This window comes from Carassius carassius, chromosome 42 (genome assembly GCF_963082965.1).
Source record: "Carassius carassius chromosome 42, fCarCar2.1, whole genome shotgun sequence".
In the NCBI taxonomy this organism is placed as follows: Eukaryota; Metazoa; Chordata; class Actinopteri; order Cypriniformes; family Cyprinidae; genus Carassius; species Carassius carassius.
Genome location: NC_081796.1, coordinates 25,552,880 through 25,578,943, shown reverse-complemented (window position 1 = coordinate 25,578,943; position 26,064 = coordinate 25,552,880). Strand labels below are relative to the sequence as shown.

General features: G+C 36.6%; 2 protein-coding genes across 2 annotated transcripts in view; one reads left to right on the top strand and one right to left on the bottom strand.

Moving 5' to 3' along the window:
• The window catches only part of LOC132124418 (trichohyalin-like), a 127,487-nt gene that overhangs the window by 65,964 nt on the left and 35,459 nt on the right, over positions 1–26,064 (bottom strand). Inside the window, exons 21-24 of the mRNA XM_059535413.1 lie at positions 25,957–26,043; positions 25,699–25,864; positions 25,318–25,394; positions 21,037–21,219 (exon numbers count right to left, since the gene is read on the bottom strand). Coding sequence (XP_059391396.1) covers positions 21,148–21,219; positions 25,318–25,394; positions 25,699–25,864; positions 25,957–26,043 — 402 coding nt within the window. The 3' untranslated portion in view covers positions 21,037–21,147. The remainder of the gene's footprint in view (positions 1–21,036; positions 21,220–25,317; positions 25,395–25,698; positions 25,865–25,956; positions 26,044–26,064) is intronic.
• LOC132124364 (ATP-sensitive inward rectifier potassium channel 12-like) lies at positions 784–8,352 on the top strand. Its single transcript, XM_059535382.1, has 2 exons — positions 784–1,350; positions 6,504–8,352. Exon 2 carries the CDS (start codon positions 6,665–6,667, stop codon positions 7,979–7,981), a length of 1,317 nt encoding a protein of 438 aa, XP_059391365.1. The 5' UTR covers positions 784–1,350; positions 6,504–6,664; the 3' UTR covers positions 7,982–8,352.

Genomic DNA, 26,064 nt, shown 5'->3' with positions numbered 1-26,064 from the left:
TTTGGATAAAAGCATCTGCTAAATGCATAAATGTAATTTAATTTTAGTTTAAAATATTTATAACATGATAATTTGTTGTGCTGCCTTTAATTTATGCTGACTTTATAATTTAATAAAAGTACTATTCTTTACTATTGTACAGGAAGACATAAACTTTAAATTGTGAAATATTTATACATTATTACAATATTTGTTGTACGCCATTTATGCAGATTTCTAATAAAAAAAATATTGCTCTGTTATACTCTCTACCATAATAAAAAAAATAATAGTAAAATAGCAAAATAGTTATACAATATGTTATATACTTAATAAAAATAATTGCACTATTATACAGTTTACTTTAATACAGAAAAATATAATTGTTAAAATACTCATACATAACGATATTTGTTGTGCTGCCTTTAATTTATGCTAATTACATATATTAAGACAAACTGTATGTGATGGATATATATAAAACCTGAAAGTCAAATATGATGTAGTAAAGTAATGAGGATTTGGGGAAAAAATGTGCTCAAATATGATGAAACTGTCATAAGTGCTGTGGGAGAAGATCAGACACTCGCTGGAACTGCATTCACACACACAAGCGAATAAAAAAACTTTTCATAGAGGAAGATGGAGAAAGTTAGTGGGCCTCTGTGTGTGTGTGTGTGTGTGTGTGTGTGTGTGTCCATATGACCACAGCAGAGCATCAAGTGACACAACGCTGAAACACTTGTGACGTGGGAGGGAGAAAAAGAGCGGGAGGGGTGAGAGAGAGATGAGAGGGATGGAGAGAGATGAGAAAAGTGCAGCACTGATAGATCTGATGGCAGATGAAGATGAAGCCAGCAGGTGCATGAGGGAATATCCCTCGCTCGTTTTGGGGAGAAAAGAAGATTTGAGTGTGTAGAGAAAGGAAAGACGACAGCGGAGTGGAGCAGAGCAGCAGGAGGACACACACTTCTCCAAACTCAAGTGTCTGTTCGTGACTTTCTGTCCATCACGTGCTCAATGGTGCTTTGATTCAGTCAGAACTCACTGTTGGTTCATTAGAGATTCTCGGAGCATTTGGGGCCGTTTCCCACCTTCTGATCTGGAATTAATGCGCTTTTACAAGGGGAAGAATGAAAAAACAAGTGGAACGTAGGATATGAATCTGAGATGGACAATGTGTGTGTGTGAGGACGAGATGGCAGAGCTCTGGATCCCCATCACGAGCTGCACAAGCGCTCATCAAATGCTCCAGTTTGGATAACGCACCACAACACCACAGCACACTTGCCCTGTCTTTGTGCACACACACACACACACACACACTCTCTCTCTCTCTCAGAGGGGCGAGGACCACTTACAAAACACAAGGTAAGCAACATCTCTCTAAACTTTACCAGTTTTCAAACGTGTTGCCATTTCATATTATACTTTCAGCTGCTAGAATCTCAGTTATATGCACAGTTATTACATCACTGCTGTCAATGCAAATTAAAATGACGCTCTAAAAATAAACAGAGAAAGCTCATAAAGGGTTAAATGTAAAGCCTGCGCAGCAGCTGGGGTCTGGGGGTTTATTGTTGCATCAAATACTAAACATAAATATAAAACCATAAACAGTGTTGTAAATAATCAAAAGTTAAATATTATTTTTATTTGATCATTTTATAATTATTATTTATGTTAGATTTTTTTATTATTATTAAAAAAGACTGTGTTATGTTACAAAATGTATTCAATCACATACAATATTTGCATGAAATAAAATGCTAAATAAATGTAATTCATTAACAGTTATTTTAACTCTCAGTGCATAAATGCTTTAATGTGTGCTGGGAATAATCAGTCACTGAACTTCATCAGAACATCGTTAACTGACCTGATTATAATGACCTGATACTGAGCAGAAATTCATGCATACTAAGTATGCTTTTCAGAGAATGCCATAGGAATGCACAAGCAAAGTAAAAATTAGCTGTACTTTCATTCTACAGTGCAAGGATGATCTCAATGCACCTGTAAACTTTCACACTTGTGTCTTTATCTCCAACGAGTCCCACTTTTATTATCTCCCTGACATTTAGAGATGACAAATACACACTAAACGAGCACATAACACAGACAAACCCAAATGCTAAAACTTTCTGCATTGACTTATGAATCATTTTTACAAATAAAAACATCCTTGAATGTCCCCAAAGGGAAGTTTTGTCAGATTTTGCTCACTTCTGAGGATAATTCTGTCTCCAGAGTCCAGCACTCACACATACTTCTGTTCAAGAACTACTTCAGTAGAAACACTGTGCAGATGAAAGTGTGTGTGTGTGTGTGTGTGTGTGTGTGTGTGTGTGTGTGTGTGTGTGTGTGTGTGTGTTTAAGTGCGTGACATTCATGTTCATGTTGTTGAAGAGGTCAGATCTTCTCCAGACCACTCAAACTCATCTGCTATTTCATAGTGATATACATGCTAAAGAATCGCCACTGTCAAACCAACAAAACAATATTAACAAACAGAACAAAATCCATATGCATATGAATAATGCATCACAGACCACACTGACACTTACAATCTGACCACAGGCTTTCCTCTTATGTAATACAGTATTTGTTGTACATTGCTCTTACAACAGAGCAATTATTTTGTGCTATTGTTGCATAGCTAAGCATATACATTTCTAGTACCTGCATTTATCTGTCCATTGATTACCGGTAGTTAGTTATTCATTTACAAAAATGCTAATAATACAATAATAAAACAATAGTGGCACTTTTAATTATATATTTTTTTAAGTATATTATATAAAATGTATATAAAAGTGTATAGTGTATATTAATAATTTTATGCAATAACTTTATTTTGTATAAATCAGAAAAAAAAAGTTTATGGTCAAGTAATATGAATATGCATGAAAAAGTTTTGTAACAATATAGGCTGGAATATTAATTTTGTATCTCTAATTGAATTGAGTTTTATGACATTTGAAGGTACATTACCTAATGATCTGTCTAGCTTTGCATAAAGCAATTGTTTTTAATGCAATCAACAGAACACAAAGTTTACTAATATTGTTAGAAACTGCAGAAAACAGGTAATGTGACAAAACGATTAGCATTAAATACTGCAGAAAACTAGGCATCAAGCAGCATGCATGGAGTCATTAATCATCACATGCTTCATATCATAAAACAGCTCTGTTAAGATGTCCAAAGATGTTCAAAACAATCTGTCAAATACTGAAGTTCAGGTCAGTTCACCGTCAAACCAAAAGCAAGGTCAAAGTTTACTTTAGGAGAATGTCTGTACTGGACTGACAGTAATTCATCTCATCTACACTTTCTGGACAGAATCTCACCTGTCTTCTCGAAGGCTCTGCAGAGTCACATGATGATAAAAAAAGCAATTCAATACTGCAAATTATTAAATAATTAATTGACCACACAGTAACCCGATTAAAAGCTGGCAGGGAGAATTTGAGAGAGACAGACCATCTGTTTCATCAGTCAACATTACATCATTACACTACACTGATGACCTTATAGTCCAGTTTTCAATCATAATAAAAAATTGTTTTTTGACTTTACGTAACTGTAAACTATTACATTTCAAAGTTGAGAATAAAACAAAAAATTTAATTTAAATTTAAGGACTTACTATTTCAGTTTTCCTATTCTCCAAAACTGTGTTTAATTCAATGTATTACTGAATTTCTGAACCAAAACAGTTTTTACAATTTTTCAGCTGGACAATTTTTTTACAGTGCAGATAAAGTTTAATGTTATATAAATTTTAAGTAAACTTCTGCTGGTTTAAGTATTTAATTTCAATATTTACATTTTGTTTCTACTTAATTTAATTGTGTTCAAATTACATAAATATGTACAACTACAGCTTACTTAGTATAAAATAATAAAAAGCACTATTTGCGTAAGGCTGCATCAGAAAAGTAATGTTGAAATTCAGTATTATTTTATATGTTTTTGAAGGAAAGACCCGTTTCAAAAGATAACTGGTTTTACTCAAGTAATATTGCTGAATCAACTTGCATGCATTAATTTATAGTAACAAAACTAACTTTCATGGCTTAAATATAAACAGCTCTTTTAATAAGAGTTACTTTTTTAAAAATGTTAAAAACACTTTATCTAATTTCTTTAACATTTTGAATTTAGGTAGTCCTTGCTAAACACATGGGATGAAATCTAGTGCAAATGGTGAATTCTATAAGTTTCTATTGTAGGGAGGTTCTAGGTTTGTTTAAACATTACTACATTGAATACTGCAAAAATGCTAACAGCAAACACTTTAAACTTCAAATATCTTACATGAACTTTCTGCTTCAGGTCATGCAACAACAGGTCACTTGAGTTTAAGGTAAAATCTTTAACTTTTCCATTGACACTGCCTCTTTCATTCACTTTGGTGTAATTTATGTCACCTTTCACAGTTACTTTGGATATCACATGAAAAACATAAGCTTCCTAACATGTTTTTTATGCATTCAATTGCATTAAGTATTTATTTGCATTTTAGTTTTGTTTACTGTAAGATTTAATTCTAAAGCATTCACAGGCTTTCTCTTTCTAACTCTGAGACGGCTGTACTGTGGTAAAAGGCCTAACACAGAGAGCTCAGATACAGGCAAAACTACAGTGTTTCAGTGTGTGTATGAATGCATGAGTGAGTGTGTGAACAGATCAGGTATCATGTTGTTTAGCCACTTATTGTAACCCTTTTGCCTACTATCTGCAGACAGCCAAAAGATGCTTTAGCCACTGAAATTATGTAATAATGTAAGTATCACATCAAACAAACAGAAGATTCTGAATTGGGGGGAGGGGGGGGGGGGGGTAACAAAAAGTGCATTATCTTCAGAGTTAACCATCTACTAAATCTAGCCACCGTCTAAAAAACAGAATAGCAAAAACATTTGCACAAGTAAACATCACTCACAGATTGTCCAGAATACATAGAAATATATATTATTTAACAGGAAATTACATTCAATCTTAAACTGCACACTTAACTTTACTGATTAAAAAAAAAAATTCAGTCATTCAAATAAATCTGGCATAAAGTAATATATAAATATTAGATTTAAAAAAAATTACTTAAAATTTAATTTAGCCTTGGCAACTAGCTGAAATAAAATATGAAGTACTAAAACTATTGAAACTGAAATTACTATAAATTGTAATATTAAAAAGAGAAAAGAAAACTAATAAAATGTCAAAAACACATAAAAAAATAACTAAACTTAAACTAAAATGAAAACTAAAAATGTAAAAAAAAACACAAAATATAAATAATCCTATATAAATAATACCACTTAAGAAAATGCTAAGAAATCATGTCATAAAAATTGGCATTTGCATTGTGTTCTTGACTTTTGATATAGTTAACTGACATAAATCTGAATTAAAATGAAATACAAATATAAAAATAAAACTCAAAATGAAAAATTAGAAATTCTGCATTTTCAACTAAATTAAATTAAAGACGCTGAAGAAGAAAAAACACTAATAAAAATGACAAAGGTAAATACAGACTACAGTAAAATTTTGACTTTGGATTGCAGGACATTTTGGAAAAGAGTTTTCAGTAATTCATCACGTAAATTCAAAATGTTATAAATAATATAATAGTATGTAAATAATACTAAATAACACCGGTGTTCTCCAGATATTAATCTGAAGTATAAGTGAAGAAATGGCAGCAATACTGTAAGTGTGAAGTAATGACGTGGCTGTGTGATACACAGACAAATAAAGCACTAAACCTCTCTAAATGCTGACTGCATATTTTCAGATTTCGGGAGGTTTCCTCCCTTCTTGGTCTTTGTTGTACACCAGTTCTATCTCTCTTCCCAATTTTTTGCTTCCTAACCTTAATTTATTCCACATCTTATGTTAATTTTCTGTCGATCCCCAGCTTCCTCATGGCCCTCCCCCTCATCAACCCACTTAGCATCTCTAGAGGATTGTGTGATGGCACCCATGGCCAATGCCTCACACAGACAACAAATCTCCTGAGTGTCTGAATGATGTGTTTAAAACTCAAGCACGTGTGCACAAACACTCTCAAACACACACTGGGCACATGCACTAACTCCCAAAATGCTAACACCCCTTTCACATCATTTTTACATTAGTGCAAATGTTTCAGAGGGTAAGATTCGAGTCTCCTGAGGGACATCTGCGGTTGTGTGTGTGTGATTTGATAGCCAGAACATCTCTGTTGTGTTAAGCAGCTTTAAAACAGAGCTCTTATCAATAATGTACAAGCTGAGAACAAAAACACATACATGAGAAACCTGAAATGAAACCTGCCTTGACCTGGACATGCTAATATCATGCAATAACCAGCCTGTGTAATGACAAGCTAATATCACAGTCTGAAACCAGGTGAAACTAAAGTAAGTAAATTAATGCGCTCCTTAAGGCACGCTTTATCTCTAAACCCTTGTTTTTAGTTTTATGAACAGACACAAACATGCAGCACTGATGATGTGTTTCTTTTTCTCAAGGATGTGAGGAAATCGAAGGGCTTCTACTTTGGATTGGACTTGTCCCAACAACACTACGACTGAACCACCCACCACCCTGGACTCGTACTACTACTAATCCGCTCCAAAATAGAGGGAACACCAGATCGCAAAGATAGGAAGGCCAAGGAGCGCTAAAGATAATGAGCGTGGGTCGGAACCGGTGCTACAGCATCGTGTCGAAGGAGGAAGACGGTCTGCGCTTGACGAACATGCACGGTGGAGTGATGAATGGATACGGCAACGGCAAAATCCACACTCTGCGGAAATGTCGCAACCGTTTCGTGAAGAAAAACGGACGTTGCAATGTGCAGTTCACCAACATGGACGAGAAGTCCCAGCGCTACCTAGCGGACATATTCACCACTTGCGTGGACATACGATGGCGCTACATGCTACTTGTTTTCACGCTAGTGTTCGTGATTTCTTGGTTAGTGTTCGGGTTGGCGTTTTGGGTCATCGCGCTTCTTCACGGTGACTTGGACAATCCAGCAGGGGATGATAACTTCACGCCATGCGTGCTGCAAGTAAACGGCTTCATCGGGGCGTTCCTGTTCTCCATCGAGACGCAAACAACCATTGGTTATGGTTTCCGCTGCGTGACGGAAGAGTGTCCTTTCGCTGTGTTTCTCGTGGTCTTCCAGTCCATCGTGGGCAGCATCATCGACTGCTTCATGATTGGGGCAATCATGGCCAAAATGGCGCGTCCCAAGAAGCGAGCGCAGACTCTACTGTTCTCGCAAAACGCCATCATCGCAATGCGTGACGGAAAACTGTGCTTGATGTGGCGAGTGGGGAACTTGCGAAAGAGTCACATCGTTGAGGCACACGTCCGAGCGCAGCTCATCAAGCCGAGGGTTACGACCGAAGGCGAGTACATCCCGCTCGACCAGCTGGACATTAACGTTGGTTTCGACAAAGGACTTGATCGCATCTTTCTCGTCTCGCCAATCACCATCCTGCATCAAATCGACCGGGAGAGCCCTCTGTTCGGCATCAGCAAGCAGGACCTAGAAACGGCGGACTTTGAGATTGTGGTCATCTTAGAGGGAATGGTGGAGGCCACAGCGATGACGGCACAGGCGCGAAGCTCCTACTTGGCCAGCGAGATCCTCTGGGGGCATCGATTCGAGCCGGTGCTGTATGAGGAAAAGAACCAATACAAGGTTGACTACTCACACTTCCACAAGACGTACGAAGTGCCGTCCACCCCGCGCTGTAGTGCCAAGGACATGATGGAAAACAAGTACCTGGTGGTGCCCTGCGCCAACTCCTTCTGCTACGAGAACGAGCTGGCGATCCTGAGCCATGAAGAGGAGGAGAACAACAGTCTGGAAAGGATTAAACCAGTGCGAGCAATGAGCCTCAGCCCAGAGAGATCCCCTCGACATGATTTCGAGCGACTGCAGAACCCTCGCTGCACGGAGCAAAGGTCATACCGCAGGGAGTCGGAGATATGAACCTTTACTACGACCATTGTGAGATACTGGAGCTTCTACAATGCAGAACAATGCAAAGTGCCATATGGAGAGAGTGAGCGCGTGAATGAGCGGAAAACAAATGGGTGAATGTGTGAAAGCTGGAGGGACGCTTGGCAGAATATTCGAAGAGAGAAGGGCAGTAGGAATCCTGCACAGACAACTTGAATCTTTTTTGAATCTCATTTTGTTTCATGAAAATAATTCATCTGTTAAACTCTTCATTCTTAAAGGGACAGTTCACCCAAAAATGTATATTCTGTCATCACTTACTTGCCCTCATGTCGTTCCAAAACTGTATGACTTACTTTCTTCTGTGGATATATATTATTTTTTTTAATAAAGGTTTAAAACTTTTTTTGTTAAGTATTTAAGTGTGTATAAATATATATACACATACACAAATATATAGAGAATATTTAAGTATATATGTATATAAGTATAATACAGTATATGTATAAAATATATATATATATATGTGTGTGTGAGTGTGTGTGTGTGTGTGTGTGTGTGACCCTGGAGCACAAAAACAGTCTTTGGTGTATGTTTGTAGCAATAGCTAAAAATACATTGTATGCGTCACAATTATTTATTTTTTATTATATGCCAAAAATCATTAGGATATTAAGTAAAGATCATGTTCCATAAAGATATTTAGTCAATTTACTACCGTAAATATATATAAAACTTAGTTTTTGATTAGTAATATGCATTGCTGAGAACTTCATTTGAACAATTTTAAAGGTGATTTTCTCAATATTTAGATTTTTTTTGCACCCTCAGATTCCATATTTTCAAATAATTGTATCTCAGCCAAATATTGTCCTCCTAACAAACCCCACATCAATGTAAAACTTATTTTTTCAACTTTAATATGGTGTATAAATCTCAAAATTGACCCTTATGGCTGGTTTTGTGGTCCAGGGTCACAATATATATATATAGTTGTAAAATCATTTTGAAGTTGTAATAAAGAAATTATTTAATTAAATTAAAATTATATATAAAATGTTTATTTAAAAAAAAAACAATAAGCGTACACAATATATATAATATGAAGTAATGTGCTATTATATTTCCTATGTTTATTAATGAAAAAATAAATCATATAACATTTAAAAGTTTGCATTTCACAATAGATAAATAAATAACAGCATACATGTTTGAAACAACATGATGGGGTGAAAACTATGACAAAATAATGAAACACCTTTTTGGTGCACTATTCCTTTAATGTGTAAATATATCTGCACAGATACAAGGTTTTGTCCGCGGTATTAATTTCTAGCTAGAGATGTTACCTATACAAAGAAAGAAAGAGTACTTTTATTTTTGCAATCAATCTGAGCACAAATGACAAGCAATGTCGGGGCACATTATCCCTGGAGAACTACACACTTACTGATCAGTGAGACATGATCAATTCCCCTTTACAACTGCACTACCTAGACAGACCAAGTGAACAATGTGAGCACCTGAGTGTGAATCTGTGTGTGTGTGTGTGTTTGTGTGTGTGTGTGTGTTTTGTGCAGCTGAGCACAATGCCTCATGTGAGAAGCACAATGAGATGGTTAAATTGCAAACACTCCTAAAATGACAACAACATGCTCTTGCATATAGGTTTTATAGATATATTTACCACAAAATAGAGATATATATTTAGCTAAACAGATAAACAATGTAGACATTATCAGCTCTTCAGAAAACTCAACATTTAGATGCTTTATCTTTTGTCCTAAAGGCTCTGATAGAAATGCCTGATAGAAAACTGTGTGAATCCAGAAACTTCCCTTCAAATATCGTATTTAATACATTTACCTCTGTCTTAATATATTTCAAATTTCTGCTGAATTTTTCATAAATAATGGATTTCAAGAAAGCCAACATTTTTGCATATATATATATATATATATATATATATATATATATATATATATATATATATATATATATATATACAATATAACTGCCACAATTTGCAATAATAAAATTTTAACACAGTGTAAATAGAATCTCTAGCTAATTGCACTTATTATAAATAGCATATCAATAAAAAATGCTGCTATTTGCACTTAGTGCATCAATAGAGGGACACATTTATCATCTGGTGATCTGACAACATGCCACAGATGTTTGAAATGAGCTTAAGTTGTATTTATGCTGGAATATTCTTGAAAGAGAAAGGCAAACAACAAGATACACCGATAAAAATAATCACTCACTCAGAGAATGTGACTCAGAATGAATGCTGCTGCATATCACAAAAGACTGTGTGTGTGTGTGTGTGTGTGTGTTATTCCATCAGTGAAAGTATGAAGGACACATTCATGAGGCAATAATGAAAAAATCAAAGCAATACGTAATGTATCAACCAGCATTTATCAGGACAAAAACATTTGATTTGACCAGTTTGAAGTGAAGCATTGTATTCCACAAGAAAGCAGAGAGCTGTACTGCACAATTACTTTTTCTTTTTGTACAAAACCAAACAAAACAAAAAACAAATGAAACCTACGCCAGTCTCTGCTTCTGCTGTTTTACTATTATTCCAGAGCCTTTAATATGAAATGATACACATTCACTTCTTACATTGAAAATATTCTTATATTTAATTATTAAAATGTAATTTTGTGATGATTTGTACCAAATTAAAAATGCTCACACTTTCTTTTTTATTGCCATACAGGGGATTTATAATGAGAGTTAAAAAATACAATTATATTTTGTGCTTATTTTGTGCAAAAGGGATTAACAAATAATAAAAATAATAATACACTCCTTTGCATTCAAAAATTGCAATCAAATCAAATGATCTTGGATCGTAACTGTGAGCCACAAAAACGTCTTATGCTGACCGCTTTACCTGATGCATGGAAGATGATGTGTAATCAAGCAGAACAGCAAAGCTACTGTAAGCTTTGAAGGTGATTGTCAACAAAGATATGCCTCCTTGCAACCAAACTGTAAAGGATAAACACTGTAATACACGTTTTATACTCAAGTCTCTGCATATGTTATCATTTAATGTCAGAGCTTTGACGTTATGATGCATTTTATTGGTTTGAAAGTGAATGTTTATCAAAAACTGTGTAGACGAGTTGGACTTCTAATGAAATGCAAAGAATGATGGTGGAAACATTTTAAACTGAGGCTGCTTTTCTAGCTTTTCTAACTTTCTTACTCCATCTAACATCATGCAATATGTAAATGTTCATGGGGTGTACTTACTTTTTCACATCACTGTAAAGTAATCAGGGCACTATTCATGCCTTTGAGAGAGCAAACACGATGAAGAACTGAAAACTGGCATCACTTAAGTTGTTTCAAACCTGTATGAGTTTCTTTCCTCTGCTGAACATAAAATAAGATATTTTGAAGAATATGGATAACCAAACAGTTGACTTCACTGTATTTTTTATTCCATATCAACTTAACCAACAAAACACGTTCAACGCAAGAATCTCCTACAGGTTTGCAGCCACTCGAGGGTGAGTACACAACTAAATGAATTATTGTATTTATTTGGGTGAACCGGGTAAATCTATCCTTTTAAAGTGAGTTTTAACCATACAAACAAAGTTATGATAAGTTATGACAAAGTTAAGATAAACGGTAAATGTTGGCTTGATAAAGCATTCTTTAAAAGTTTGAACATTTTTCCAAAAGGAGGTTTGGATGTTTATAAGGATTGGTATTGTGAGATACGGAAGTTCTAAGTGGCCAAGTATTATTTATTTTTTTCCTTCTTGTTCTCTCGTTATAATGACTTAATTTTCTCATGATCATGACATAATGAGTTGTTTTCTCTTTATAACGACTTAATTTTCTCGGTATCTTGTAATAACCAGAATGGTTTTCTCATTATAACGACTTAATTTTCTCATTATCTCAACATAACCAAAGTTGTTTTCTTGTTATAATGACTTAATTTTCTCATTATCTCGGCATAACCAAAGTTGTTTTCTCGTTAAAACGACTTCATTTTCTCGTTATAACGACTTAATTTTCTCATTATCTCGACACAACCAAAGTTGTTTTCTCGTTATAACGACTTAATTTTCTCGGTATCTTGTAATAACCAGAATTGTTTTCTCGTTATAACGACTTAATTTTCTTGTTAAAACTACTTAAGTTTCTCGTTATCTCGACATAACCAAAATTGTTTTCTCATTATAACGACTTAATTTTCTCATTATCTCAACAAACAAAATAGTTTTCTTGTTATAACAATTTAATTTTCTCGTTAAAACGACTTGATTTTCCCGTTATCTCGACATAACCAAAATTGTTTTCTAGTTACAACGACTTAATTTTCTCGTTATCTAGACATTACCAGAATTTTTTCTTATTATAACGACTTTCTTGTTATCTCGACATGAAATGAAAAGAACGTTCATGTGTACGTGTAGTGTATGTGTGTGTGTAAAGAAAACAAAAGATTACAACACTATAGAACAACACTGATTTAAATGAGCTTAAACACTTAGCATATACATTACATTTCTCATTAATATGATTATCAATAAAGATTAATAATAAGGAAAATAGGCACATCACAAATAGCCTACATTGTTAAATTCTGTCCTACTGTAGATAAACAGAACATCCCCACTTATTAACTAACAGTCATGTACCTCACAAATAAAGAAGCACAAATAAAGATATAGGTGCAAACAGAATACAGTGACGTCAACCTTGGTTTTGATAAGCAGTTATTTTAGGACACAGAACGTGTTGGTAAAACTCAGGACTAGAGAACTCAGAATTTAATACACAAAATAATCATATTGATTCAAGCATTTAACATTTCTGAATAAATTAAATGTCAGTAATGACCAATACTGCACAAATTATAGCGATCACGAGGAAGGTCCTATTCTATCCCAAACGTGTACAGTAAAGTGCATATACATTTACATTACATTTACATTTAATCATTTAGCAGACGCTTTTATCCAAAGCGACTTACAAATGAGAACAACAGAAGCAGTCAGGTCAACAAGAGAACAACAACAGTATACAAGTGCCATGACAAGTCTCAGTTAGTCTAGTATAGAACGCATAGGTAGGTTTTTTTTTTTTTTAAATTAAAAGACAAGAAAAGGAAAAGTGCTAGTGTTAGTTGGTTAAGTGCAGGCGAAAAAGATGAGTCTTTAGCTGTTTCTTGAAAATGAGTAAAGACTCAGCTGTACGAATTGAGATTGGGAGGTCATTCCACCAGCTGGGGACAGTCCAGGAAAAGGTCCTTGAGAGTGATTTTGAACTTCTTTGGGATGGTACCACAAGGCGTCGATCACTTGCAGAGCGCAAACTTCTGGAGGGCACATAAGATTTAACCAATGAGTTTAGGTAAGTTGGTGCCGTGCCAGTGGTCGTCTTGTAGGCTAGCATCAGTACCTTGAATTTGATGCGAGTAGCTACTGGTAGCCAGTGTAACCTGATGAGGAGCGGAGTAACGTGAGCTTTCTTTGGCTCATTGAAGACAACCCTCGCTGCTGCATTCTGAATCAATTGCAGAGGCTTGACAGTACATGCAGGAAGGCCCGCCAGGAGAGCATTACAATAGTCCAGTCTGGAGAGAACAAGAGCTTGGACAAGAAGTTGGGCTGCTTGCTCTGACAGGAAGGGTCTAATCTTCCTAATGTTGTATAAGGCAAACCTGCAGGACCGGGTAGTTGTAGCAATGTGGTCTGTGAAGCTTAACTGATGATCCATCACAACTCCTAGGTTTCTAGCTGTCCTCGAAGGAGTAATGGTTGATGAGCCCAGCTGTATAGAGAAGTTGTGATGAAGCAATGGGTTAGCTGGAATCACCAGGAGTTCTGTCTTCGTAAGGTTAAGCTGAAGGTGATGGTCATTCATCCAGCTAGAGATGTCACTCAGACAGGCTGAAATGCGAGCAGCTACCGTCGGGTCATCTGGTTGGAATGAGAGGTAGAGTTGGGTGTCATCAGCGTAGCAGTGATAAGAAAAGCCATGCTTCTGAATGACAGATCCTAATGATGTCATGTAGATGGAGAAGAGAAGTGGTCCAAGTACTGAGCCTTGAGGAACCCCAGTAGCAAGGTGGTGTGACTTTGAAACATCACCCCTCCAAGACACACTGAAGGATCTGTCAGAGAGGTAGGACTTAACCCACAGGAGTGCTGTTCCAGAGATGCCCATCTTTCTGAGGGTGGACAGGAGAATCTGGTGATTAACAGTGTCAAAAGCAGCAGAAAGGTCCAGTAAGATGAGTACTGAGGATTTTGAAGCTGCTCTTGCTAGTCGCAGGGCTTCAGTAACCGAGAGCAGAGCAGTCTCAGTTGAGTGGCCACTTTTGAAGCCAGATTGGTTGCTGTCCAGGAGGTTGTTCTGTACAAGGAATATAGAAAACTGGTTGAACACAGCTCGCTCAAGTGTCTTTGCAATAAATGGAAGAAGGGATACCGGTCTGTAGTTTTCAAGAAGCGCTGGATTTAGTGATGGTTTCTTGAGCAGTGGGCTTACCCGAGCCTGCTTGAATGCTGAGGGAAATGTTCCAGAGTGAAGAGAGGAGTTGATAACGTGAGTAAGCAAAGGTATGACTGAAGAAGAGATCGCTTGAAGGAGGTGAGTGGGGATCGGATCAAGTGGACAAGTAGTAGGATGATTGGACAGGAGATGTTCGGAGACGTCCATCTCTGAGAGTGGGGAGAAGGAGGAGAAAGAGTGTGCATCGGTCATTGTGAAGTTGTCCTCAGTCTGCGGTGTGGAGAATTGGCCGCTGATGGATCTCGTCTTATTTGTGAAGAAAACTGCAAAGTCGTCCGCTGTAAGAGTCGAAGGAGGAGGTGGTGGCGGTGGATCAAGAAGAGAAGAGAAAGTCTTGAAGAGTGTCCGAGCGTCACAACAGCTGTTAATTTTGTTGTGGTAGTAGGATGTTTTAGCCGTGAAGACATTTGCAGAGAAGGAAGAGAGGAGAGACTGATACACACTGAGGTCTGTAGTGTTTCTTGATTTCTGCCATTTCCTCTCTGCAGCCCTGAGTTTAGAGCGATGTTCACGGAGAACCTCAGACAGCCAGGGGGCAGATGGGGCAGTGCGTGCTGGTCTAGACAACAGTGGGCAAAAGTTGTCCAAGCAAGATGTTAAAGTGGAGCAAAGAGTGTCCGTAGCGCTGTTCGTGTCCAGAGCAGAGAACTGAGAGAGTGCAGGAAGTGAGGATGAAACCACAGAAGATAGGCGAGATGGAGAGAGTGAGCGTAGGTTCCGTCGAAAGGTGACCTGCGTTGGAGTGTGAGGCACTTCAGGAGTAAGTGCTAGGTTAGCAGTAATGAGGAAGTGGTCTGAGGTGTGCAGTGGAGCAACTGAAGAGTTGTCCACAGAGCAACAGCGCGTGTAGATGAGGTCCAGTTGGTTGCCTGATTTGTGAGTCACTGTAGTAGACACTAGCTTGAGATCAAATGAGGCGAGCAGAGTTTTGAAGTCAGCAGCCTGGGGTTTATCTAGGTGGATGTTGAAGTCACCAAGCAGTACCAGAGGAGTACCATCTTCAGGAAAGTTTGATAGCAGCACATCCAACTCCTCCAAGAAGTTTCCCAATTGACCTGGGGGACGATAAATGACCACAAACTGGATTTTAACAGGGTGGGTTACAGTAATGGCATGTGATTCAAATGAACCAGTACCTGTAGGTGATGGCTGAAGATCAAATTTCCATTCTTTTGATATAAGGAGACCTGTTCCTCCACCCCTCCCAGTGGTACGAGGAGTGTGGGAACAAGTGAAATTAGTGGAGAGGGCTGCAGGGGTGGCAGTATCTTCAGGTTTGATCCAAGTCTCTGTCAGTGCCATGAGGTTGAGACCGGAATGAGTAGCAAGAGAAGAAATGAAGTCTGCTTTGTTAACTGCAGACTGGCAGTTCCAGAGACCAACTGGAATAGAGAGCGTAGTAGTAGAGGTCAGAGGGACAGGCCGTAGGTTTGTCAGACAGGCCTTCCTGCGACGTCCATAGCGTGCTCTCCGAGTGTTAGTAGTGATAGTAGAGATCTGAAAGCACATAGTGACTACAGGTGTAAGATATTTGAGAACAAGGTATACAAAAAGTAAAGAAAGAGGAAAAAAGCAATACTCAAGTGCCCTGTCGGTGTCCTTGCTCGGTGGAGTCGTGCAGGTAGAGTCGATCGTCTTTACACTGTCCGTCTTCACACGAGGAGGGCTCACACGAGGGCTGCCGCGGTGAAACTTAGCGCTTTTGTATTAGCCTGATTACCTGTGATTGAAGTCAGCTGGCCACGCCTCACTATTTAGCAGATCGAAACCAGGCAGTCCCGCGATAGGCAAACGCAAAACCAAGCGCCACTGTCAGCACGTATTAACCAGGGTAAGACACACACAATTTAAACCAAAAAACTTTCCTAGCAATGACGATCCCACACTAGTCTGATGAGAAAACAAGGCAAAACACTCACAAGCTGCTGTCCTTCTCTGTAGCTCGACTGTTTCTTCATACAGTATACAGTATACAACACCCCATCAGGTATTTTCAGGTCTATATTGTCACCTGGCGCAGTTTTCAACTTCTTAGAGAACAACTTTTGTTATGTCGAGATAACAAGAAAATTAAGTCATTATAACAAGAAAAACAATTATAGTCATATTGAGATAACGAGAAAATTAAGTCGTTATAACGAGAAAAAACTACTTTCGTCAAGTGGAGATAGCGATAAAATTAAGTTGTTATAACGAGAAAAGAACTTTCGTCATGTCGAGAAAATGAGAAAATTAAGTCGTTATAACGAGAAAACTATTGTCGTCATGTGGAGATAACGAGAAAAAAACTTTTATGTCGAGATAATGAGAAAATTAAGTCATTATAACGAGAAAACAAGAAGGAAAAAAAATATAAGAACTGCCATAGTAAGATGCAAGTACGGAGGAAATTATCTGGTCAATTATCCACCTCATTTTTATTTTACCCACCAAATTTAAAAATTACATTTATGCATTTAGCAGACGCTTTTATCCAAAGCGTCTTACAGTGCATTCAGGCTATCAATTTTAATGTGCACGACTATTAGCTCTACAAAACCAGTCCATTATGCTGCTTGATGTTGAAAACTGGTGTGTTAACATATTATTTTCATTTATTATAATAAACGATCTGTTGTGCAAATAATTTTTTTATTGTTTACCGCACTTTTTTCTTATTAATCGATCGTGGCTAATAAATAGGAAATCTAACACATCCACAGAAATAATAGATTACTTCCGTGATAAAAAAATAAAATAAAAAGTTAGTTTAGCGTCTAATTACGACTGCGGAATGATGCCGTAGACTATGCAGAATGTGAGTCTACACCTAACCATCACTAACGAGGAAGAAGATACAGACCACATAACCACTGATCATTTACATATGTATTAATACATCTCTCTCTGTTTGTGCTCAGGTAGGATGCTTCACACCGGAGTTCAGCTCCATCTGTGGCTTCCGTTTCCATGGAAACATGAGAATGTTCTCCTCGCAAAGTTCTAAAGGCCAGTTGCATAAACACAGACACAGTAAGACTGTGTTTTAAGAACTAGTTTGACTAGGTCTAACTTTTCAGATTTAAATTAGACCAATCTAAGTTTTTATATAAGTTATGACCAGTCTCTTGCAGCAAAAAGATCAGTGTCTAACTTTTAAGACTAGTCTAAGCAGTTTATGCCACTGACCACAGTAGGTGTCCTGCATCGTCTTCATGGGAAACAGAGACAACCAAAGCCACTATACTTCTCCAGTTGATTACTCACAGTATATTGTTTTGTATTGTTTTTTGCTCAATGTTAAGTTCAAATGTGGAAAAAAGAAAAAAAAACACTGTAAATATGCACTCATTTGCATAAAGTGAATGCTAGGTTTCATTGTGTTGACATAAAAAATTTTACAGCTGGGATTTTGGAGGATCTTTATCACCCCATGAATCAGAAAATATTGTCGACAGCCAGAATATTTTTTCAGGCAAATGATTTGTGAACAAACACTTACTTTCAGAATGTAGTTAAATTTGATAAAATACAGTAATCTTACTGAAACTGGTGTGAAGGGGCTTGATAAATGGAGATTTCTTACTACTTTTTGGAGGACAAAAAAAAATAGTTCTGAGAAAACAGTGATAAATATATGCATTGAAATTGAAACATACAGATGCAAATAGATTAAATCTAATAAAATCAACACTTAAATGTGTATTTGGGATGTTTTCTTTCCACTAGTCTGAAAGAAGACAAATAATGGACGAAAAATAGACCAAAATCTCCAAACTTGACAAGTGTCTAAAAATAAAAATAAAAACACTGTTTTGAGACTGCCGTGCGAAAACAACCACAGCTATTTACTAATTGAATCAGGTTTGTCATTTAACTTATGCAATCTTCCTTCCTTGAAAGTTTGGGCTGTTGTCTGAAGTCCAGACAGATCACACACACACACACACACACACAAATACATTGATGAATCATGCAGAACTTTCTGCATTATTGAATAAAGCTGAACTATTAGCTGCATTAATTTCATGAGTGCAGCTCAGGGCAGTTCTTGAAGAATATATTGCATATAGATTTGGTTTGAAGGACATCATGTGTTGAGATGAGGACAGACATGTATGATGGGAATTTCACACAGCAAACCCACATATGCACTTACATAACTGTGATCATCAAGTGTTAAGAGCAGAAACCATGTTTGTATTTGTGCTCTGAATCCTCAGCTGACTGCTGGATTCATTATTCACTGCTGAGCAGCAACGCTTCGTTCTTCAGTTCAGTACAGTGACTAACAGCCATTCAAACAGACTCTAATAATAAAAATATTCATCCTCTATTCACCATGAGTCATTATTAATACAACATTTTGTCATGAGGGGGATTCAAGTTCTATAAAGGACAAAAAGCAAAAGCACCATGTACTGTATGTTTAAAGGACCACTTTTTCTTTGAGCCAAGTGAATTTTGAATGCAAAAAAAGTAAAAAATAATAATAATAATAATTAAGTGCTGTGACATTTTGCAGTAAAAAAAAATAAATAAATAAATAAAAATTTTAAATTTTTTTTTTATTTCTACAGAAGATCAAAATGTCAAAAGTCTCTTTTTTTATACAACAAAACTAGATAATTACCATTGGTTTGTTACAAAAACATTATAAAAGACAGAATTAAACCTCAAGTCCCCTTCCCACAAAAATGTCAAGGTCAGTCCAGGTAAATGAAAAACTGAAACAGGGTTATTATTGCAAACTAATACCATTAAAAAATAACAAATCTTTATTTGAAATAAAATAAATAGTAACTTAAATAAATAAAATAAATAAACATTTTATTTTAGCAAGTTAAATATTTATCCTTTTCAGTGTTTAAATGTAAATACTAAAATAACAAACTTAATAAAAACTATATATGTTAAAAAAAACAAATGTATTAAAAAGTCAAAAATGACCAAAACTTAAAAAATGAAAACATTGTAATTTAAAATCTTAACTAAAACTATAAAAGTATATGAATGATATGATATTATAATAAACCTGGACTGAAATGACAAAAAAATCTAAAAGTAAAACTGAACAGTGACTGCCCTCTGCTGGCCACGACAAAAATTACTTCTTAAACTCAACATCCGACACATTACAATATACTTTGTTATATATATATATATTAATGAGTACAATCCAGTATGGAGCTTATGGTTGCATAAACTGATTACCTCTTGGTTAACTGCTAGTTGGTTAAACTAGTTAAGACCCAGATTTCACAGGTATGTCTACAAGATATCTGTTAAAGATCACTTCATCTGGAAAGCATCTGCTGTGTACAAACATCTGATAGACTTCATTAAGATGTCAGTTTAACATTCATTCTAGATCATAAACATCTTAAAGACATCTTCTAAAAATCCTGATAATTTACTCACCCCACGTCATTCAAGATCCATATCCTTCTTCAGTAGCAAAGAAATTAAGGTTTTTGAGGAAAACGTTCCAGGATTTTTCACCATATAATGGACTTCAATTAGAATTAAAAATGAAAAAACTTTTTAACCAGGCATTCTTGCTCATTTGGGGTTAAAAAGTATATGAATAATATTAAAGGATATTACATTTTCTTTTTAAAAAGACAATGTATCACTGGATTTTTGATTCAAAAACATTTTTATTATTACAAATATATCACATTCACGCACAACAACATAAAAATAATCCTACACATGTAAGTAGGTGTAGACATACCGCTTATAGATAGATATAAAGATTTTTTTTCCTCTAAGCAGACCGATAAAACCAATTATTTACAAAGCCAAAAATTAATATTATTATACAGTGGGTTTTCTTTGTTGTGTGTTAAACACTTTCTGAATTCTAGAGCAGAAGGAATAATGAATCACGTTTCGAACAGAGAAATCAACAACTCAAAGTGCTTCAATCATGCAAAAACCAGTATAATATGGCACGACCGCTGGAATAACACAACAAAATTATTAAAATGTCCCACGTTCAGATGGAAATACAGGACAAAATAAGCTCACTATCAGTAGCCAAACAAATGCTTTGCACAGAGATCACGTTTGGTTGCTTTATATTTTGCACGTCAGAATAAACCAGAAGCAACACAAAAGCAATTAAAACAGCAATTAGATTCTCCTCAAGTAAATGAGTCACGTTACCCAGCTTACACAAACCACATTTCATCTCAAAGATACAGTACTAGAAAGCTGAAAAAGTGTTATCACGTACACGACTTTACTCATATTTACAATATCATTGGCAAAATAACATCTCTGTGTCAATAATTAATCATAAAAATGTCACCAGCATTCCTATGAAGACACAACAGCAGCCATTCAGAAGATACTCAAATGAGAAACACACACACACACACACGTCTGAGTGTGTTCATATATACTCTGATGATGAGGTACAGCTTCAGGACTTCTACAGACCGAAAAACACCAAAAACATGAGGTTCGTCCGAGCTGAAGATTGGCAAAAATGGTCCGTGTCAACATTGAAACGTCATTCCCTTGATTCACACAAACACTATCTGAAAAAAGTTCTTAACCCTGCTTCATCTATCAACCAAGAAGATCTAAATAAAGTCAATAAAAGAGCAAGGACACAAAAACAGAAGAAAGAAAGAGTGTGAGGCGTGTTATATCTTTCTTGAGTCTTTAGCTTCAAACAGCTTCATCCTCTCCTGAACTGTCAGTCCCTCCTTCAAACTCTGAAAAAGAACGAGAGAAAGATGAGGTGAAGGAGAAATGTGCCGTTTTCATATTTAAATATAAATAAAAAATCCTCTGTAACTGTGCAACATTCAAACATTATTTTAAAACAGGATAAATCATATATATATATGCATGCATGCAAAATAAATAAACACAAGAAATAGGTTCTCTGCTGTATATAATAGCCTAAATAAAATTGTAATTAATAATAAAAAAAAATCATCAAAAACAAAATCAAATCAATTAAGGCTGTATATAAATGCAGAACTACGCCTCCAAAAAGTGGTTTCCTCGAGCTGTATTGTGTCTTTAGTGTGGCACTAAAAATGACCATTAAAAATTAATTAACTTTATTGCAATCTGACTTCCCATGTCTATTTCACACAAGGCAGTTTCTTTGATTCAATCAGCACTTCTGTGTGGTTCACATCATTTCAGTGTATGGGAACATGCACGATCCTTAAAGGGGCATTCAGGGAGTTTTAAACCAAAGCCTGTTTCTATATTCACTCATTCTAGCTCCATTTCTTTCTGTCATCTTGTAATTCACCGGCTGTTGTTCCTTCATTGTGCAACAAAACACCAGCAAAAGATGTTCACATGAGCTCGCTGTACTGACTAAACACACACACACACTTTTTTTTTATTATTATTACACTATTAGATCCGTCTCATTGCCTTTGAGAGCCAAACAGGACACATGAGCCATCATTTTCTCGCTTTTTTAAATAATGAAGAATTTTTCAGCAGGATACGGAGATGCACAAAGACTTATTTAGAGACAATTTACCCCAAAACTACACCCAAGAGCGTGGAAAAAAACAGGTTTGGGAGTAAGACATATCCTTATATATCCCTTTAAGTTGTATAATATATTTATGGTTTATCACATTCGGGAACTAACAAGGAAAATCACAATGACACGCAAAGTCTTTAAGTGTTTTACACATGAGTTACTTCAGTATTTATAGGAGCTAGACAGATCAGACTTCAACAAGTCAGTGCTTTTATTTCCTGTCAATCAACACCTAGAGTTCATTTTCATCACACACAAACAACTTCATATAAATGCAGTTTAAAAGCAAATGTTCATTTACAAACAATTAACGTCTAAATAGGGCTATTTTAACTCCAAAACACACACACACACAGAGCAAGAACCCCAACATTAAAAAACCCCGCCATTTTTATTCGGATAATTTTCAAAATATTACTGTTATCGTGTCATGAAATGTAGTTTTAAAACTATTTCAGGCGAGAATGTAATTAAAATACGCGGTTTGTTTATAAAGACAGCGTCTATTTAAAAATGTTTCGCCGATTCCGGAGATGAGCTCCATGCGATCAGCGGGAGCTCAGTTATCATGTCTAGCCTCAACTCGGCTAGACCTTCTGACATTTGCCGCTGGCTCTGATGTCTCTTTAGTGGTTAAAATGATGGTTGATGATCATGATGATCAAATGATGAAGTGGTTAAAGATAAAATATAATTAGTTTTCGGGTAAAACGAAACGTTTCTTATCTTTGGCCTTTATTCAATTAATCTATTAATATGTTTTATATATATAGGTCCTTTTTATTCCTGTCACTGACAGCATCAGTCGTTCCTCCATGTTGAATGAGTGACTCCTAGCAGGCTCCTGATTGGTTAACGCGGCGCGAATTGCCGCCAAAATTCTAAATTTTCAACTCGGCGGCAGACGCGAATTCACGTCAAACGCTTAAATGCACAAAAAGCACCATTCACGCTTAATGCGCGTATCGAGCGAATCGCTCAACTCGCGTTATTCGTGCGTCATTCGCGTGAACTAGACGAATTTGCGTCTTCCACGCCACGCTAAATGCCATTCGCAACATGAGACCTCCAGACGCGCGTAAACGCGCCTTTGCATTGACTTAACATTGAAATCATTTGCACCAGACACTCTATTCGCGTTTGGTGTGAACACAGCACAAATGTTTACAGTAAAGCCCCGAATATTTTGTTAACTCGTCTTTCTCATAGAACAAAACAATTAATCAGAAAAACTAATTTGAATAAGACTACAGCTGCCGCGATTACCTAATCATGAAAAGTGCATATAACAGTTTATATATATATATATATTCCCTTTGTATTAAAAGCTACTGACGACGTGCTTTTGCGGCGTTGAGCATTGTAGCCAATCACAGACATGTCTGTTGAACGCATTGGCCAATCAGAGACGTGCAAATGAGTCGCTGTGCTGAAGATGTGTTTTGTTTTGCGCAAGCTCACCCCATGGTGGGATCATCATGAGGCCACATCGTGCTCGGCTTGCAGACAAGACTCTCTCGAATCTTATATTTTGCAAGTGCAATACCTTGTAAAAGAGGTAATGACTTATGGATATACTCTGAGTGTGTGTGTGAGAGAGAAAGAGAGAGAGAGAGAGAGAGAGAGAGAGAGAGAGTGTGTGTGTGTGTGTGTGTGTGAGAGAGAGCGAGAGTGAGTGTGTGTGTTGTGTGTGTGTGAGAGAGAGAGAGAGAGAGTGTGTGTGTGTGTGTGTGTGAGAGAGAGAGCGAGACTGAGTGAGTGTGTGTGTGTTGTGTGTGTGAGAGAGAGAGCGAGAGTGAGTGTGTGAGAGAGAGCAAGAGAGAGTGTGTGTGTGTGAGAGAGAGAGCGAGCGAGAGAGAGAGTGAGAGTGTGTGTGTGTGTGTGTTGTGTGTGTGTGAGAGAGAGCGAGAGTGAGTGTGTGTGTGTGTGTGATAGAGAGAGAGCAAGCGAGAGAGAGAGTGAGTGTGTGTGTGTGTGAGAGAGAGAGAGAGAGAGAAGAAATGTAACAAAGTTTAATGTTGTATGTAAACTGTTTGAGAGAGAGAGAGGGGGGTGTTCAGAGAGGAGTCTGTTGGATGTTTAGCTGTTATTTGTTTTATGGACTCAATGTTGAAAATGTTAAACATTTGGCAAAAGTGAAAAATAAATAATTTTATTAAGTTACAATTTTGTTTGATTCCATGATGTATTTTACTGAACATGAGTATTTACAATGCAAATCCAAATTATTTTAATTTACTGACAGTTTCTTATATCCTGTCTTTTCACTTTATTAAGATCAGATTCAGCAGGTAAAATTACAATAATAAGGGGAATTGACTTGGACTTGACTTGACCTTCTACAGGACTTGACTTGCCCAAGAAAAAATACTTGGGACTTACTTGAGACTTGAAGGTTAACACTTGAGACCTACTTGAGACTTGCACATGTGTGACTTGGTCCCATCTCTGCTGCACAGTATGTAATGTATATTCTCCGCCTCTCATTTTAAATACAGCATTTAAAACAGTAGGCATTATTTTTATGCTAAACCTTTCAAACTGTATTGTTGACCTCAAAGCACGCGAGTGGCATCGAGTTATCTTATGCATTACTCTATTATATTGTGAAAAAATGTCAAGTACAGTATGATGTGCAATATGCTCCATGTTCAATGCAAACACAGCCGTACTCTCACAAAGAGCGAAGTCTGCTTCACCTGTAGGACCTGATGGGGTCACAGTGGTCAGCAACCCCTGACCAACCCCTCCCTCTCTGCCTGACAGGACAGCACACACACGTGAGGACACACACACACACACACACACACACACACATGAGGACACACACACACACACACACACACACATACAGTGTTCCATAATTCACACATGAAAATACTAGGGCTGTCACTTAAAAAAAATATATTATTATTTATTTTTTTTATAAATTCGCTAACATTTACCATCATCTCAAAAAAATATAAAACAAAATAAATAAAATACAAGATTTTTGTCTGCCATGAAAAGACTGACAAACTCTTTTGTTTGTAGTGGATCAATAATCTGAAAATAAGAAAATATAAATGGACTTTTTGTAGTTTCTGTCAATGCTTTACTCATCAACCACATATCATTTTTGATTAATTTTATCGACTGACAGCCCTAATAAACACAAGTATATCTTTCCCAAACACTTCAGCATAACATTAAACGATCACATAATCAACATCATTTTCTGCATAAATCCACAGGAATATCGATACTCTACTCTCAATGGTTGATAAGCGTATATTTATGACACATTTTGACCTCTCACCTTTGACCTGACCCCACGTATCTGTTTGGATTTTTCTATCTTCAGGAAATCTGGGTTGCTCTTCGACTTCATGATGTCTGCAATGAACACAAAAACACAGACCAAGTGAAATGTTTAGTTTTTGTACACACTCTTAGTATAATAAATTAGGAGATGTTTGGCAACTGAAATGATCGAATATGAAATTATGGGCACTGGCCAATAACAGAAACCGCTCCATTAAGATTAACACCCATTTTGTATTTTGAATGTATGGAAATAGTGCTTTTTTTGTTCTTTTGTGCACTATGGAAGAAACAATATCATGCTGACAATATGAGGGTGGTTAAAAAAATGACAGAATTGCCATTTTTGCATGAATTGTTCCTTTAAATGTCTCACCGTATCCAGCAGTAACGCCACTTCCTTCAGCGTCTAATTCCCCAAGAGCTTCTGTAGCGGACAGAAGTTTCTCCCTCAGCTTGTTAATGTCACAGTCAGCTTTAGCTTTGACGATACTCAGCTCTGTGTAAATGTCCTTGTACTTATCCGAAGCATACTTCTTATCCTGAAACACACACACGTGAACGACATGTTAAGTTCAGAGAGAGCTTAAACAGAAACACATGTATAGAGCATCTAAATGTGTGTGCATATTACTCGAAGTGCCGACTGTAGCTCGTCTTTGAGAGAGTTTATTTCCTGTTTGAGGTACTGGATCTCCGACTCCTTCACTCGCAGCAAAACCTGCAGCAAAACAACGTTTAA